This window comes from Oryctolagus cuniculus, chromosome 2 (genome assembly GCF_964237555.1).
Source record: "Oryctolagus cuniculus chromosome 2, mOryCun1.1, whole genome shotgun sequence".
Classification (NCBI taxonomy): Eukaryota; Metazoa; Chordata; class Mammalia; order Lagomorpha; family Leporidae; genus Oryctolagus; species Oryctolagus cuniculus.
In genome coordinates, this window is record NC_091433.1 from 89,052,289 (window position 1) to 89,071,410 (window position 19,122).

At 38.6% G+C, this 19,122-nt stretch overlaps 1 protein-coding gene across 2 annotated transcripts in view; it reads left to right on the plus strand.

Moving 5' to 3' along the window:
* LOC103352167 (disintegrin and metalloproteinase domain-containing protein 32) overlaps nt 1-19,122 on the plus strand; it is a 193,422-nt gene that overhangs the window by 151,551 nt on the left and 22,749 nt on the right. For both annotated transcript variants that reach the window (XM_070068579.1, XM_070068580.1), the window contains exon 14: nt 17,270-17,375. In XM_070068579.1, the coding sequence (XP_069924680.1) occupies nt 17,270-17,375 (106 nt within the window). The remainder of the gene's footprint in view (nt 1-17,269; nt 17,376-19,122) is intronic.

The window sequence follows — 19,122 nt, forward strand, 5'->3', positions numbered from 1 at the left end:
GAATTTGGGAGTATTCCCTCTTCTTCGATTGTTCTAAATAGTTTGAGAAGAATTGGAGTTAGTTCTTCTTTAAATGTCTGGTAGAATTCAGCAGTGAATCCATCTGGTCCTGGGCTTTTCTTTGTTGGGAGGGCCTTTATCACTGTTTCAATTTCTGTCTCAGTTATGGGTCTGTTTAGGTTTTCTATGTCTTCCTGGTTCAATTTAGGTAGGTTGCATGTGTCCAGGAATCTATCCATTTCTGATAGGTTTCCCTGTTTGCTGGCATACAAGTCCTTGTAGTAATTTCTGATGATTCTTTTTATTTCTGTGGTGTCTATTGTTACATTTCCTTTTTCATCTCTGATTTTATTGATTTGGGTCTTTTCTCTTCTTTTTTTTAGTTAGTTGGGCCAATGGGGTGTTTAGTTTGTTTATTTTTTCAAAAAACCAGCTCCTCGTTTGGCTGATTTTTTGGAATGTTTTTCTTGATTCAATCCTGTTGATTTCTTCTCTGATTTTAATTATTTCTCTTCTCCTACTAGATTTGGGTCTGGTTTGCTGTAGGTTTTCTAGATCCTTGAGGTGAATTGAAAGCTCATCTATTTGGTGCCTTTCCAATTTCTTGATGTAGGCACCTATTGCTATAAACTTTCCTCTTAATACTGCTTTTGCTGCATCCCATAAGTTTTGGTATGTTGTGCTGTTGTCCTCATTTACTTCCAGAAAATTTTTGATTTCCCTTTTGATTTCTTCTATGACCGATTGTTCATTCAGGAGCATGTTGTTCAATCTCCATGTGTTTGCATATGCTCTAGGGATTCCTGAGTTGCTAATTTCCAACTTCATTCCTTTATGGTCTGAGAAGCTGCATGGTATGATTCTAATTCTTTTGAATTTGCTGAGACTTGCTTTATGGCCTAGTATGCGGTCAGTCCTAGAGAAGGTTTCATGTACTGCTGAGAAGAATGTAAAATCTTTAGCTGTAGGATTGAAAGTTCTGTATATATCTGTTAGATCCATTTGGGCTATAGTGTCGTTTAAATCTACTGTATCCTTGTTGATCTTCTGTCCTATTGATCTGTCTATTTCTGAGAGTGGAGTATTGAAGTCCCCCAGTACTATTGTATTGGGGTCTAAGTCTCCCTTTAAGTCCCTTAACAAATCTTTTAGATAAAGCGGTGCCCTGTAGTTAGGTGCATATACATTGATAATTGTTATATCTTCTTGTTGTATTGATCCCTTAATCATTATATAGTGTCCCTCTTTGTCTCTCTTAACAGTTTTTGTGGTAAAGTTTATGTTGTCTGATATGAAGATGGCTACGCCCGCTCTTTTTTCATTTCTGTTGGCATGGTATATCTTTTTCCAGCCTTTCACTTTCAGTCTGCATGGGTCTTTGTTGGAAAGATGTGTTTCTTGTAAGCAGCAAATAGATGGGTTTTGTTCCTTAACCCAATCAGCCAATCGATGTCTTTTAACTGGACAGTTCAGGCCATTCACGTTCAATGTGACTAATGATAAGTGGTAACTTTGCCCTGCCATTTGCCAAAGATAAGTTCTAATATATGCTTTGAATTCCCTGTGATCTTTTACTGTGAGGTTTCCTTCCTTTACCTTTCATATTGATGACCGTGTTTCTGTGTTTCTGTGTGTAACACATCTTTAAGCATCTTTTGCAGGGCTGGACGAGTGGCGACAAATTCAATTTCTGTTTGCTATGAAAGGTCTTTATTTCACTCATTCACAAATGATAGCTTTGCAGGATATAATATTCTGGGCTGGCAGTTGTTCTCTCTTAGTACCTGGGCTATATCTCACCATTCCCTCCTAGCTTGTAGGGTTTCTGATGAGAAGTCAGCTGTGAGTCTGATTGGAGATCCTCTGAGAGTAATCTGACGTTTCTCTCTTGCACATTTTAGGATCTTTTCTTTATGTTTCACTGTGGAGAGTTTAATTACAACGTGTCGTGGTGAAGATCTTTTTTGGTCGTGTTTATTAGGGGTTCTGTGAGCTTCCTGTACTAGGATTTCTCTGTCCTTCTCCAAACCTGGGAAATTTTCTGCTAATATCTCACTAAAAAGGCCTTCCAATCCTTTCTCCCTCTCCATGCCTTCAGGAACTCCTAGAACCTGGATGTTGGGTTTTTTAATAGTATCCTGAAGATTCCTGACAATATGTTTTAGATTTCTAATTTCCTCTTCTTTTCTTTGCTCTGACTGTATCCTTTCCTGTTCTCTGTCTTCTAAGTCTGATATTCTCTCTTCTGCTTCACCCATTCTGTTTGTAAGGCTCTCTATTGTGTTTTTCATTTGATCTATTGAATTCTTCACTTCATTATGATTTCTCGTCACTATCACAGTTTCCTGTTGTACTAGTTGTTTTGTTTCATTTTGATTCCTCCTTAATATTTCATTTTCACGAGAGAGATTTTCTATCTTGTCCATTAAGGATTTCTGTAGTTCAAGAATTTGTTTGAGAACTTCTTAATGTTCTTATCAATTTTTTGAGATCTGCTTCTTGCATTTCTTCTATCTCATCATCTTCATAATCTTGAATTGGGGTGCCTATTTCATTTGGGGGCGTCATAGTGACTTCCTTGTTTTTATTACCTCGGTTTTTGCGTTTGTTATTTGGCATATTGGAGATATTTGGTTTCTTCACTGTGGTGCTTTTTCTTGTTATACTATGACTCTAGATTAAGTGGACTGTCTGTTTTTGATGGAGCCTTAGTGGCTTGAGATGGGTGTGGCCTGAGAGCTCTGTTTGGTGTGCCAAAGGTGACACTCCCAGGTTAGGCATGGTAGATCTCTCTCTCTCTCTTTCTTTCTTTTTTTGATTCAAAAGGGAAGTAATCCCGCACAGCTGAACAAAGTTGGAGGTAATTAGCAGGCAAATGATATACCCACAGGAGCCAGAGATCGGAAGCTCTTTCCCAAGGACCACACAGGGAATCTGTTCTGCCCTCAGAGTGGGCTCAAATTCTCCTTCAGTCTCCCACTGGGTTGCCAAAGTTACAGAATTGTAGCGTCTCTGGAGAGTACTCATGTGAATTCCGTGAGTTCTCTCCCCCACCGTCTCTTTTTTCACAGTCTCAGCTCAGTAGCACCACAAATTTACTAGGTCCTAATCTCCTGTTAATTCTCCCCACCCAGAGTCAGGTTTTTTGGCTAGGCTCAGGGCCGGTGCAGACCTGAGGTCGCTCTGCTTATGACGTATGTCCAAGATGGTGCCTGCTCTTTGTCTTGCTCGCACTTGAGAGGTGAGCAGAGAAAGAGAAAAATGTGTCTGTACCAGTCACCTTTTTTTCTCTCTCTCTCTCTCTCTTCCAGTTAGCTTGGTGAACTTTTCCCCCCCGGGGGTCGTTCCTTCTAGTCTCCTGTCTCCGCTTGCCTGCCGGTGTCTCGGGCTATTGAGGTTCAGCTCACCTCGCGTTCCAGCGCTGGTGTGTTGAGTCTGCTGCTGGTGTCCCGAACTGTGGGCTCCCACACTCTCCATGCAGGTCCACTGTGAATCATGTGTTCCGGAAGAGTTTCTTCTGCTGTTTCCTCCCCTACTCTTCCTTGAACCTGCAGTATCTCCACTTTTATTAAACTGCCTCTCCCCGGACTATCAGTGTGCTCCCTTCCTATTCTGCCATCTTGCCTCCTCCACCATTTTCTTTTAAATATTTTTTAAGGTCTACCCTGTTGGCAAATTTTAGGTATATAATACAGCACATACTATTTACTATAGTCAAATCTCTTGAACATACTCATTTTGTTTAGCTGAAACTTTGCATCTCTTGACCAGCATCTCCTCGCTTTCATTTTCCTCTAGTCTGTGGCAACCACTTTTTTAATCTCTGCTTCTATGAGTCTGATAATTTTAGATTTCACATAAAAACATTTTCCTGGGGGACTGGCCCTGTGGCATAGTAGGCTAACCTCTGCCTAGAGAACTGGCATTGTGCCAGTTTGTGTGCTGGCTGTTCCTCCCCTGATCCAGCTCTCTGCTATGGCCTGGGAAAATGGCAGAAGATGGTTCAAGTTATTGGGCCCCTGCATCCAAGAGGGAGACCCAGAAGAAGCTTATTTCTCCTGGCTCATGGCTCCCAGTTTCGAATTGGTCCAGTTCTGGCCATTGTGGCCATTTGGAGAGTGAACCAGTGGATGGAAGACCTTTCTCTCTCTCCCTCTCTCTCTAATTCTACATTTCAAATAAATAAATTAATAAAATATTTAAAAATATTTTCTTGGGGTTGGCATTGTGGTGCAGCAGGTTAAGCTGCTACCTGTTATGCCAGCATTCCCTATAGGTGATGATTCCAGTGCTGGTTGTGCCACTTCTGATCCAGCTCCCTGCTAATATGCCTGGAAAAGCAGATGAAGATCGTGAAGTCTTGGGTCCCTGCCACCCTCCTGGGAGACTTAGATGAAGCTCCTGGCTTCTGGCTGTGGCCCAGCGCAGCCCTAACCATTGCAGCCATTTGAGGAATGAACAAGTGGAGGGACGGTACCTCTGTCTCTGTTTCTCTGTCTCTCCTCATGTCTGTAAATCTGCCTTTCAAATAAATACATTTAAAAATGTTTTCCTTATTATGTTTATTTCAGTTAGCATAGTGTCCTCCATCTTTATCCATATTGTCACAAACATCAACATACCCTTTTTTACTAAGGTTATATAGTATTCCACAGTGTGTATGATGTATGTATGTCTATATCTACATATCATATTTTTGTCACTTCTTTTCCAAGGAGTCTTCACCTATTCCAGTGTCTTACAGTGTTTCCTCAATATTTTCCACTAATAATTTGATGGTATCAGGTCATAGATTTAGGTCCTTAATTCATTTAGGGTTTTTTTGTTTTATAAGGTGTAAGGTAGGGGTCTTGTTTCATGCTTCTGCATAGAAACGATATTCCTGGCACCATATATTGGAGAGAATCTCTGTTCTCCAGGGAATTATTTTAGCTCATTTGTCACAGATTAGTTGGTTGTAGATGTGTGGATTAATTTCTAGGGTTTTTATTCTGTTCCATGGGCCTATATGTCTATGTTTGTGCTAGTAACTGGCTCGTTTTGATTATAACTGCCTGGCAGAATGTCTTGAAATCTGATGGTTTGATACCTCCAGCTTTGTTTTTGCTATTTAAGATTGCTTTAGCTATTCGGAGTCACCCATGTTTCCATATGAATTTTAGCATCATTTTTTCTAGATCTAAGAGGAATGTCCTTGATGTTTTGATTGGAAACACATTGAATCTGTAAATTGCTCTAGATATTATGGAAATTATGATAATAATAATTCTTCCAATCCAGGAACATGGAAGATTTTCTATTTTTTGTGTCTTCTATTTCTTTAATGTTTTGTAATTTTCATTGTAGAGATCTTTTACCTTCTTGGTTAAATTTATTCCAAGATATTTAGTTTGTTGTTGCTATTGTGAATGAGCCTGAACTTACAAGATCTTTCTCAGCTATGGCATTGTCCATGTATGCAAAGGTTACTGATTTTTATATGTTGATTTTATATCCTGCAATTTTGCCAAACTTTATTATGAGTTCCAATAGTCTCTTAGTGAAATCTTTTTGTTTCCCTATATATAGGATCATGACATCTGCAAACAGAAAATTTTCCCAGCAGTGAGCTTTGATGTGGAGGGGATAACCCTTAACTCTGTGCTGTACAGTCTTGGGGGAAGCAGACTCTGGCACAGTTTAACTGTCTTTCCCATGTCATTCAATACATTTTTTTCTCATTTCTGTGCTCATTATGGGTGCTGTAATTTAGAGCTCATGTGAAGGTAATTTTGTGCTTGGATGGCTTTTTATGTCAGTGTTTTTATGAAGGGAACCAGCCTGGAGCTGCCTATTCCACCATTTTGCTGACATCTTTTTTTTTTTAACTTTTATTTAATGAATATAAATTTCCAAAGTACGATTTATGGATTACAATGGCTTCCCCCCCATACCGTCCCTCCCACCCACTACCCTCCCCTTTCCCACTCCCTCTCCCCTTCCATTCACATCAAGATTCATTTTCGATTATCTTAATATACAGAAGATCAGTTTAGCATACATTAAGTAAATTTCAACAGTTTGCTCCCACACAGAAACATAAAGTGAAAAATAATAGATGATTTTTTTAAAATGGTGATGAAATCAGATCAGACCTATTGTCATGTTTAATCCCAGTGACAGTCAAGTTGGGAGTTGATAATTTTTTTTTTTTTTTTACAGAGGATCAGTTTAGTATACATTAAGTAAAGATTTCAACAGTTTGCACCCCCATAGAAACACAAAGTGAAATATATTGTTTGGGTACTCGTTATAGCATTAAATCTCAATACACAGCACATTAAGGACAGAGATCCTACATGAGGAGTAAGTGCACAGTGACTCCTGTTGTTGACTTTACCAATTGACACTCCTGTCTATGGCATCAGTAATCTCCCTATGCTCCAGTCATGAGTTTCCAAGGCTATGGAAGCCCTCTGAGTTCTCCGATTCTTATCTTGTTTAGACAAGGTTATAGTCAAAGTGGAGGTTCTCTCCTCCATTCAGAGAAAGGTACCTCCTTCTTTGAAGACCTGTTCTTTCCACTGGGATCTCACTCGCAGAGATCTTTTGCCAGAGTGTCTTGGTTTTCCATGCCTGAAATACTCTCATGGGCTTTTCAGCCAGATCCGAATGCCTTTAGGGCTGATTCTGAGGCCAGAGTGCTGTTTAGGACATCTGCCATTCTATGAGTCTGCTGAGTGTCTCACTTCCCATGTTGGATCACTCTCCCCTTTATTTATTCTATTGGTTAGTGTTAGCAGGTACTAGACTTGTTTATGTGCTCCCTTTGACTCTTAGTCCTTTCATTATGATCAATTGTGAACTGAAATTGATCACTTGGACTAGTGAGCTGGCATTGGTACATGCCACCTTGATGGGATTGAATTGGAATCCCCTGGTATGTTTCCAACTCTACCATTTGGGGCAAGTCAGCTTGAGCATGTCCCAAATTATACATCTCTTCCCTCTCTTATTCCCACTTTTATGTTTAACAGGGATCACATTTCAGTTAAATTTCAACACTTAAGAATAACTGTGTATTAATTACAGAATTAAACCAGTCATATTAAGTAGAACAGACAAAAAAAACTACTAAGAGGGATAATGTATTAAGTTGTTCATTAACAGTCAGGGCTATGCTGATCAAGTCACCGTTTCCCATAGTGTCCATTTCACTTCAGGAGGTTTCCTTTTTGGTGTTCAGTCAGTTGTCACCGACCAGGGAGAACATATGGTAATTGTCCCTTTGGGATTGGCTTATTTCACTCAGCATGATGTGTTCCAGATTCCTCCATTTTGTTGCAAATGACTGGATTTCGTTGTTTCTTACTGTGGTATAGTATTCTAAAGAGTACATGTCCCATAATTTCTTTATCCAGTCTACCGTTGATGGGCATATCCTTCTTAAAAATAATTTTATTAGCTATAATGTGCATACTATGAAATTCAGTCATTTAAAGTATACATCCCCATTACTCCTTCAACCCATTCTTTAACAACTCTTCTACTTTTCACCTTTATATCATTCCATTTATAGACTTCAATAGGGTTGATATTTTATAACTTTTTGATGACTGATTTTTTAAAAATTAGCATAATATTTTTAAGCTTTATTCATGTTCATGTCGCAAAATGGATCAGCAATTATTTCTTTTCAGACAGACGGATATTCCATTTTATAAATATAGCATATTTTGTTTATCCATTTGCCCACTGATGTACTTGTAGATTGCTCTTACCCTTTTGCTATTATAACTAATGCTATTGTAAACATTTTTTTACTGATGCCTATGCAAAATATGTTTAATTTCTCTGGTATATATACCTGAGGGTGGATTTACTGGGCCACATAGTTATTCTATATTTAATCACTTGAAGGACTTGAAGAATTTTCAAAAGCGCATGAGCCAGTTTTCATTACGACAGCAATATATGAGGTTTCGGATTCCTCCACATCCCTTTTTACATTGTTGTTACCTTTATTTTGATTTTTACCATCCTCATGGGTATGTATTAATATTTCAGCACAGTTTTTTTTGCGTTATCCTAATGATAAATGATGTTGAGCATTGTTTTTATGTGTTTTTGCAAAATTTATGTATTTTCAGGGCTAGTGCTCTGATGTAATGGGTTAAGCTGCCATCTGTGGTGCCAGCATTCCATATGGGCACTGATTTGAGTCCCAGCTGCTCTGCTTCCTACCTAGCTCTCTGCTAATGCACCTGGAAAAGCAGTGGAAAATGGCCCAAGTCCATTGGCCCCTTCACCCATGTGGGAGACCCAGAGGAAGCTCCTGGCTCCTGGCTTCGGCCTGGCCTAGCATCAGCCATTGTGATCACTTGATTAGTGAACAGCAGATGGAAGATTTATCTCTCTCCCTCCCCTCCCCATCCCTTTACCCTTCCCCTACCCTTCCCCTTCCCTTCCCTTCCCCTCTCCCTCTCTCACTCTCTCTACCTCTGCCTTTTATATATAAAATAAATGAATGTTAAAAAAAGAAATTTGTGTATTTCCTCTGGATAATAACATTTAGCACCAGCACTGGAAGTATAGTGGTGAGCGTAACTTCTTTCCAAGCTCTTTTGCAAATTTTAAATTAGTTTACTTATAATTTTATTACTTAGGTTAAGTGTTCTTTATAAATCTAATACGAAAAACTCTTAATCCGCTATATTATTTGCAAATATTTTCCCATTCTGAACTGTCTTTTCACTTTATTGATGATGCTCTTTTTGTAAAAATGTTTTTAATTTTGATAAAGTCCAATTTATCTTTTTTTATTTAAAGATTGATTTATTATTTGAAATTCAGAGTTACACAGAGAAGGAGAGGCAGAGAGAGAGAGAGAGAGAGAGAGAGAGAGAGAGAGAGAGAATTCTGCCATCTGCTGGTTCACTCCCCAGTTGGCTGCAATGGCTGGAGCTTTGCCGATCCAAAGCAAAGAGCCAGGAGCTTCTTCCAGGTCTCCCACGTAGGTTCAGGGGCCCGAGGACTTGGGCCATCTTCTACTGTTTTCCCAGGCCATAGCAGTGAGCAGGATCAGAAGTGGAGCAGCCAGGTCTTGAACCGGTGTCCATATGGGATGCTGGCACTGCAGGCGGCAGCTTTACCTACTAAGCCACAGAGCCAGCCTCCCAATTTATCTTTTTTAAATTTTTTTTGCTTGTGCTTTTTGTGCCTTACCAAATCAAAGTCAGGCAGAAATATTCCCTATGTTTTCTAATAATCATTTTGTTATTTTTGTTTTTATATTAGATCTTTGATGCATTGAAAATTAGCTTTCTGTGTGGTATGATATAAGATAGTGGCACATAGTATTTAAATATTTGGTAGAATTCAGCAGTGAATGCATCTGGGCAGATGGTCATCTTATCAAGATACCTTTGTAAGTGATGAATCATTTTGCTCTTGCTGCTTTCAGGATTTTCTTCTAGTTTTTGACTTTCATCAGTTTAAATATGATGTTTCTGTTGGTTTCTTTGCGTTTATCCTACCTAGACTTTGTTGAGCTTCCTGGCTATGTAGGTCATATTTAATAAATTTATTTGGGTAATTTTCAACAATTAAGTCTTTGGATAATTCTTCTATGTTCCTTCTTATATTCTCATTGTATATATTTTGACAGGCTTAATATTAAACACTTCTCTGAGACTATGCTTATTTTTCTTCATTCTTTTTCTACCTGTTCTTTGTCTTCCATAATCTCTTAGCCTATTTATAAATTTGCTAGTTATTTGTTCTACTAGTCAAAATATGATGAGCCTAGCAAACTTTTCGCTTCAGTTACTATAGTTTGCATTCAAGAATTTTTATTTTAAATAGGTTAATAATTCTTTTCTTCTATAAAATCTCTCTTTGGTGATACTCTCTTTCTGATACAACATTGTCATCATAACTTCCTGTACTTTAATCATGGTTTCCTTTAGGTCTGATGACACATGTATTTTGGGTTCTTTGCAATATTTTCTCTTTGAAATATTTTTTCTTAAATCCAGCATATGATCAACTTACAAATGGCTTCCATTCTCTGCATTTTTCCTTGGTATATGTATGTTTGTTTGTGTGATTCATAAATTTCATAGGAACCTTGGCATTTTAGAAAATATATTATAACTACTTTGGTACTTGTTTCCTCTCGTACTTCCCAAGACTAATTGTTATTTTCTAATTTATGTGTTTGGTGAATGACTGAATAATTTCAGTGAGGTGTAGTCCCCCACCTAAACCCCATAGTGTTGTACCTCTGATATTGCTCTTTATAGTGTGTCTACCTACAGAAACCTGAGATGACAGTAGTAGGGCTTGCTTTCATTATTTCTTTTACTACCTCTACTGGTTAAACTCCACTAATTGCCAATAAACTATTCTGTTTTTTAAAAATGCCCTGGGCATAAATTCATCCACAGTGAAACCAATACAATTGGCTCTTTCAATGGAATATTCCATCAGGTCATTGTTTGATATTTTTTCTGATACCTATCCTTAAAACACCCTCATTTTTACACTTCTCTGTGATATTTTGAAAATTAATTCAGTTCTATTGGGAACACTTTAGAAACCATCTTTTTTTTTTTTTTGACAGGCAGAGTTAGACAGTGAGAGAGAGAGAGAGACAGAGAGAAAGGTCTTTCTTCCATTGGTTCACCCCCTAAATGGCAGCTACGGCCAGTGCTGTGCCGATCTGAATCCAGGAGCCAGGTGCTTCCTCCTGGTCTCACATGCGGGTGCAGGGGCCCAAGCACTTGGGCCATCCTCCACTGCCTTCCCAGGCCACAACAGAGAGCAGGACTGGAAGAGGAGCAACCGGGACAGAACTGGCACCCCATCAGGGACTAGAATCTGAAGTGCCGGCGCCACAGGTGGAGCTATTAGCCTAGTGAGCTGCGGCGCCAGCCGAAACTATCTGTTTTTAAGCCTGCATTTCTACCCAGGCATAATCTCTGCGCCATGTCTTTTAGAAGCTGGAGGTGGTTACAAGACAATCTTCTATCTGAGTGATTCTCCAAATCCAGGGAGTGTGAGCAAGTATCCTCATATTATCTCCGCTTTGTTCTGCTTGAATGGGAGTAGTGCTCCACAAGATAAGATAAATCCAGCTGAAAGTTATAGTATAAGCTGTCATTTTCTTTTTTTTTTTTTTGAGATGCATTATCCTTTTTTTTTTTTTTTAAACTTTTATTTAATGCATATAAATTTCCAAAGTACGACTTATGGATTACAATGGCTTTCCCCCCATACCGTCCCTCCCACCCACAACCCTCCCCTTTCCCACTCCCTCTCCCCTTCCATTCACATCAAGATTCATTTTCGATTATCTTAATATACAGAAGATCAGCTTAGTATACATTAAGTATGGATTTCAACAGTTTGCTCCCACACAGAAACATAAAGTGAAAAATAATAGATGATTTTTTTAAATGATGATGAAATCAGAGCAGACCTAAGCTGTCATTTTCTTACCATGTTCTTTGTTCTGTTAACTTATATGTGGACATGCAGTAGTGCAGAAAAATATTAGTATTTCTTTTTTTAAGGTCTTGGAATCAAGCTACACATCCTAGTGGAGAGTCACATGATATAGAGTAAATTTCTTATCTGGAAGAGAAGAGAAATGAAGCAATAAGTCAAGTCTCCCTGATTGCTTAGCCTGTCTTCCTGGGCTTTCAGACTTAACCAGGAGATGCACTTAATGTGGCTGTCCTGTCTGGCGGTGGAGACATTCCATGGGTGGATTGCCCCAATCTCTGTGTACACAGGAATTCCCTCCCCTTGGCGTTTTAACCCTTAGTTTCAGGACACACTGGGTACATGGAAGCAATGGGGGAAGGAAGTACAGTAGCAGAAGGCACCAAGTTCCTTGTCTCAGCTCCAACCCAGTCATGATCAGATGCTGGGGATGAGGGAGGGAGCATACATCTCTGTTATTCTGTTATCATCACCATCATGCAACCAACATACTTTGCAGAAGGAACTATCTGATAGAGCTGTGGAGGATGGGATCAACTCTGAAACTGTATTCTATTAATACTGACTGGCCCTAGTGCATAAAACATCAGATATTATATCAGCACAATATAAATTTGCTAACATTTTATATCCTTACAATACATGTTACATAACCCAAATTAACTAAAATAAGCTATCAAATAAGTATCTTAAATATCTTAAAACACTGAAAAGATAATAATCCATTTAACCCTGATCATTTTATTTTATTTTATTTGACAAATAGAGTTAGCAGTGAGAGAGAGAGAGAGAGAGAGAGAGAGAGAGAAAGGTCTTCCACTGGTTCACTCCCCAAATGGCCGCTGTGGCTGGAGCTATGCCGATCTGAAGCCAGGAGCCAGGTGCTTCCTCCTGGTCTCCCATATGGGTGCAGGGGCCCAAGCACTTGGGCCATCCTCCACTGCCCACCCCCGGGCCACAGCAGAGAGCTGGAAGAGGAGCAACTGGGACTAGAACCTGGCACCCATATGGGGTCACAGGTGGAGGATTAACCAAGTGAGCCATGGCCCCTACCCTGAACATTTTAAATAAAGCTGTAGACAAGATCTAATCAAAGTTATGGTAATCACTCTGTCAGTAAAAAGTGGCAGATAATGTTAACTCTGTTAAAATTTAGTTCTTCCAACAGTCAAGGCTCCAAAACAGTGAAGGAAAACACATGCCCCTTTCTTTCAGATGCATACAAGTCTCATTATCTATGTCATTTACAGTAGCACAGAAAAACCTTAATTATAAACGACATCAGCATATGAACCCATGACTTCAAGACAGTTAAATACATTGTGGGACACATCCTGTTGTCAAGAGCAGAAGGACTGAGTGAAGCTACACTGCAGAGGAGGGAAAGAGGTCTGTCAGGTAGTTCTGCTCTCTGGACTTCTAAGTCAGAAGAGCTACTTTATAATAATTTCCTCTAATCTCATCTATCCTAATCTCACACAGCATTCAATTTTTACCATCCTTCTACAGCATACTTATTCCTTCTGTTCCTCTTTCTATCCAAAAAATTCTTTCTGTGAACCTTCTGTCACAAGAATACATTCTAATGCTTATAGCTTCCTCCACAACTTTATTTCCTACTTACTGGTTCCTTTAATTCACATCCTAAAACAAACCTCAACACCTCTAAGTTAACAGAAAAACATCTTTTAAAAGGGGGCTGTGGTGTTTTGGCATAGTGGATAAAGCCACCACCTGTGGTGCTGACATCCCATATGGGCACCTGTTTGAGTCCTGGCTGCTCCATTTCCAATCCAATTGCCTGCTAGAGTGCCTAAGAAAGCAGTGAAGGATGGCCCAAGTCCTTCGGTCCCTGCATCCATGTGGGAGGCCCAGGGGAAGCTCCTGGCTCCTGGCTTCAGATTGGCCCAGCTCTGGCTGTTGTATGGAGATTACAAGAGCAATTACTTCAAGTGTACATGCTGTTCTGCTTTCAGGACTTGTTTCCTTGTTCCATTGAACAAAAATTTATTTTCTTCCCATTTTCTTTGGCCTCTGTTACTCGCATAGACTAATATCTACCTAGCTATCTTAAAAATTTGTCATGTCCATTCTATGAAATTTTATCGATTTTTATTTCATCCCATGAGTTCCACTTTGCACAATTATTCGATCTATAAGTTTTATGGCTCATTTTTATAATTTATATTTGTTATTTATTTCCCTATTTTCCTTTAAATTCTTGAAATATGTGTAATAAATACTTTAGAACTTTTATTCATTAAATTATAGTAACATTTTTGAACTATTTATGTTGACAGACTTCTCTAGTTAAGGATTGTTAAGATTCAAAATTTCTTGCCTTATTATTGACTGAATGCTGTACATAAGGTTGGTTGATTCCTTCATTGTCTTCAAGAATTTCCAGCTTTGGCAGGCATTCTAACTTGTATCTTATCTTGACTGTTCCAAAGATTATACTGAAGATTTATTAACACTCCTTTAGAGTAGCCTTCATTGTAGAAGTAGTGTGCTCTTCAGCCTTGGGATAAAACCCAGTTGATAATGTTGAATCATCCTTTTCATGCACTGATACCTTATATTTGCTTGTATTTCGTTGAGCATTTTTGCATCTATGTTTATCAGGGTGATTGGTATGTAGGTTTCTTTTTTTTGTGCCATTTTCTGGCCATGGAATCAAGCTTTTGTGGCTTTGTAGACGAAATTTGGGAGTTTCTTCCATTGAAATTTTTTGAAATAGTTCAAGGTGAATTGGTGTTAACCCTTTTAAAGTTTTGTAAATTCAAAAGTGAAGCTATCTAGTCCTAGACTTTTCTTTGTTGGAATACCTTTTGTTACTCATTTGATCTCATTACCTGTTTTTCTTTTGTTCATAATTTCATTGTTGCTTTCTATAATTCATGGTTCAATGTTGAAGATGTAATCTAGGCTCATAATCAATAAACTTTGAGTTAATCAGAAGGAAATTCATAGAGTGTCCCTTTTAACCATGCGAACTCTATTTTAAACATTTTATTTTAATTATCGTTAATTATGGGGCCTGCTGTAATAAGCCAACACAAGTATTTGACATATGAAGACCAAATGATGTTAGTTAGCATCTTCATCTCTTTATATACTTGAGGTGTTCAGAAATCAGAAATCTTAGAATGGGTCTCTGGTTTGGAGGAAGTAGGCTTGCTGAGTTTTGAAAGGGTCATGTGACCAGGAAATTCTAAGAGTCAAGAGCAATCCCTGGCAGACATCTGTCACCAAAATGGGAGCCTCAAGCCTACAACTACACAGTATTGAATTCTGTCAACATCTAGTGAGCTCTGAACAAAACTGCAATCTTACATGGAAAGACAACCGCAGCCAACACCTGGATTTCATCCTAGTGACACCCTAAGCAAAGAAGCCACTTGAGCCTTGCTTGACTTCTGCCCTACAGAAACTGTGACATAAGAAATGGATTTGAATTTAAGTTGTCAAGTGTTTCTTTTTGCTTTTGTTTTACCAGGAATAATAAAAACAATAAAAATTTAAAAAATAGACAGCCAATATAGTAATGAATGAAAAATAGGTAAATGTTTGTCCCTTAAATTTAAACTACCTGAAGATACCATTAAGTAACAACTTAATACTTTATCCCTCTTAGTATTTTTTTTTGTTTGTTCTACTTAATACTTTTGGTTGAATACTGTAATCAATACACAGTTATTCTCAAGTGTTGAAACTTAACTGAAAAGTGATCACTGTAAAATATAAGAGCGGGAATAAGAGAGGGAAGAGATGTGCAATTTGGGACATACTCAAGATGACTTGCCTCAAACGGTAGAGTTAGAAACATACCAGGGGATTCCAATTCAATCCCATCAAGGTGGCATGTACCAATGCCATCTCACTAGTCCCGGTGATCAATTTCAGTTCACAATTGATCATAATGATAGGACTAAGAGCCAAAGGGATCACACAAACAAGACTAGTGTCTGCAAATACTAGCTGATAGAATCAAAAAGGGAGAGAACGATCCAACATGGGAAGTGAGATACACAGCAGACCCATAGAATGGCAAATGTCCTAAACAGCACTCTGGCTTCAGAATCAGCCCTTAAGGCACGTGCATCTGGCTGAAGAGCCCATGAGAGTATTACAGACATGGAAAGCCAAAACACTCTGGCAAAAACAAAACAAAACAAAACAAAAAAACAAAACAAAACAAAAAAAAACAAAACCCAAACCCTAAATGAAAGATCTTCACAAGTGAGATCCCAGTGAAAAGAACAGGTCATCAAAGAAGGAGGTACCTTTCTCTGAAGGGAGGAGAGAACTTCCACTTTGACCATGGCCTTGTCTAAATATGATCAGAGCTGGTGAACTCAAAAGGCTTCCATAGCCTTGGCAGCTCATGACATGAGCCTAGGGTGATTACTGACACCATAAACTAGAGTGTCAATTGGTAAAGTCAACAACAGGAGTCACTGTGCACTTACTCCTCATGTAGGATCTCTGTCCTTAATGTGCTGTACATTGAGATTTAATGCTATATCTAGTACTCAAACAGTATATTTCACTTTGTGTTTCTATGGGGGTGCAAACTGTTGAAATCTTTCCTTAATGTATGCTAAATTGATCTTCTGTATATAAAGAGAATTGAAAATGAATCTTGATGTGAATGGAAGCGGGGAGGGAGCGGGAAAGGGGAGGGTTGCGGGTGGGAGGGAAGTTATGGGGGGTGGGAAGCCATTGTAATCCATAAGCTGTACTTTGGAAATTTATATTCATTAAATAAAAGTTAAAAAAATAAAAATAAGTAATGTCTTATTGAAGAAATCTCATTAATTTTGTTATAGACATGTCTTTTTATGAGTTTTCACTAAGAATCTAGAGAGGGGCTGGCATGTGGCATGATGGGTTAAACCTCAGCCTACAAATGTGGCATCTCATGTGGGTACTGGTTTGTGGTCTGGCTGCTCCATTTTCAATCCAGCTCTCTGCTAATGCACCTTGGAAGGCAGTTGAAGATGGCCCAAGTGCTTGTGCCTCTGCACCCATGTGGAAGACCCTGATGAAACTCCTGACTCCTGGCTTTGGCCAGGTCCATTGCCAGCTGTTGCAGGCATTTGGGGAGTGAACCGGGATATGAAAGATTATCCCTCCCTCCCTCCCTCTAACTCTGCCTTTCAAATAAATGGAATAAATCTTTTAAAAAAGAATCTAGGAGAACAAATATAGTTTTGTGTACTTTTTCTTTCCTTTCTATTTCCTTTTACAGAGTGCTCTCTTAGTTTATATCACTCTTTCCTCCCCTGTATTATTTTTGTGATGTAAATGACTCTGAAAGTGATGAAAAAAGATCAATAACCATGAACTTTGCCTTTCATGTTACTTCTTTCTCCTTCCTTACAACCTTCCTATGAACAATTTGCATTATTTAATAATGGAGAGAGACAAAGGAAACATATCCCAAGTCAGAATTAGGGCAAAATAATAAGTTTCTAGTGTTACACAGTAGATTGAAGTTACCGCACTTCACAGTAACCTATTCTGTCTTTTATGAGCAAATAAAAGAAAGGAACTCCAAGTCTCCAATCATAAAATGTCAAGGAAAGGGAAAGGATGATTACCCTGACTTGAGGAGTATACATTATATAAATGTATTGAAATGTCACAGTGCAACCCATAAATATGTACTATGATTGTTAATAAAAATTTTATAAAGGTAACATACAAAATATGAATAAAGAGTGAAAATGAAGAACAGATACATGTTTAAATACAAGTCAATTTCTAACTTTGACAGGTTCAAAAAATGCTCCATTTGCCTGCTATGAAGAAATACAGTCTCAAACAGATAGTTTTGGGAACTGCGGTAAAGACAGGAACAAATATACACCCTGCGGATGGAGGTTTGTTATACAAATATCAATAATTTTCTTGTGTTCTGTGTTTCTTTTCTTGCTTTGCTCTCCCTAGGTTAAGCATGTCACTCATTTCAGTGGTACTGCAGAAACACCCATGCATGAGAGTGAATCTCAAATCTAAACCTCCAGCCCTGACATCTTTCTAATGCTACAGACTATAAAATTTCATTTTATTTCAGATTATTTATATGTGAAGGATCATTAGGCTCCTATATCCAATCCAGAATTGAAATTCATGATACTGTGTGTATTGTGGGCAATCCCCTTAATACTGGCTGTGCTGTGGCCACCATCTGGCTGTATTCCAGGCTCTTCCCTCTACCTATGAAAGAACTAATGAAGGGGTTTAGGAAAGCAGGATTTATTTAAAAGAGTGGTACACACTCAGTCATGAGTGTGGACAGCCTCTATCAAAGAGGAAGAAAAGGGCCAGCATTGTGGTGCAGTGGGTAAAGTCATCATCTCGACGCTGGCATGCTATATGGACCCTTGTTTGTGTCTCAGCCACTTTATTTCCTATCCAGGTTGCTGCTAATGGCCTAGAAAAAGCAGTGGAAGATGGCCCAAGTACTTGGGCCCCTGATACCCACTTACTTTTGTAACATATTATTTATCAATAATTATTTTAATAAAATAAAATAATTTATTAATAAAATAATATAAATTATTAATAATAAATTTACTAGTAATACACTGTCTCTTGGATGAAGTTCTTGTCTCTTGGCTTTGGCATGGATCAGCCTTGGCTGTTGCGGCCATTTGGGGAGTAAACTAGTAGATGGAAGACCTCTCTCTCTCTTTCTCACGCTCTGCCCCCCTCCCCCCTCCCTCTCTCTCTGTAACTCTGGCTTTTGAATAAATAAATAAATAAATCTTTAAAAAGAGAAAAGAAGAGCTGCTGTTCTCTACAAGGTTGGGGTCATCCTTTAAAAGGATGAGGGAGGTGCTCTAGTTGAATATTCAAATAGGACTGAATTTTGATAGAGCTTCAGTACTGCTGGCTTCTGTGTCCCCCTTTATTGGGAATCTTGGAGGAATCATGGGCTGTAGCACACATATGGTTATCATGGCATCTTTGCATCATGGGGAGTGAGGTTCATTTGCATGACGGAGAATGGATGTGAACAGCCTGCAGTCAGGTTGGATGGGCATGGAAGAAGGTACGGTTTATCTGTTGCAGGCCTGTGGCACAGATGCTGCTGGCAGCCTCTCGGCTACTCTTTGCTTACTAGTTCCCTGCATGCCCAAATGAGCTGTACATTTCCTTTCCAAGTTTGTTCATTTTTCCTTATGGAACTTGTATCTCCACTCACTTGGTTGCTTGTTCCAGATGAAGATTGCTTAGTGTCTATAAAATAAAGTTCACTTTCTCATGCACCTAAAGAGTTACCTCTTTAATATTGTGGCCATGACCTTAACAAAATATTTATTAAGAACAAGTTATGTGCTAGACACCAGGCTAATAACTAGTTAACAAAGCATAGTTATAGGATTGACATACATACTTGTATAGTGTAGTTCTGTGCTTCCTTGATTTGCCTGTTACTACTTTCGTTTATCAGTATCACACTCTTCCTGTTGAAAATTTAATAATTTTAACTTTAATTCACATTCTGTGAGGTTTTCCATAACTGTTACGTTAGAATGTGTCCTCATCTTAAGTCTTCATCAGTATTGTAGTTCATCTGTAGCATTTTTAATGGAATTTGTGTCAGATGTAATACTGGAATGA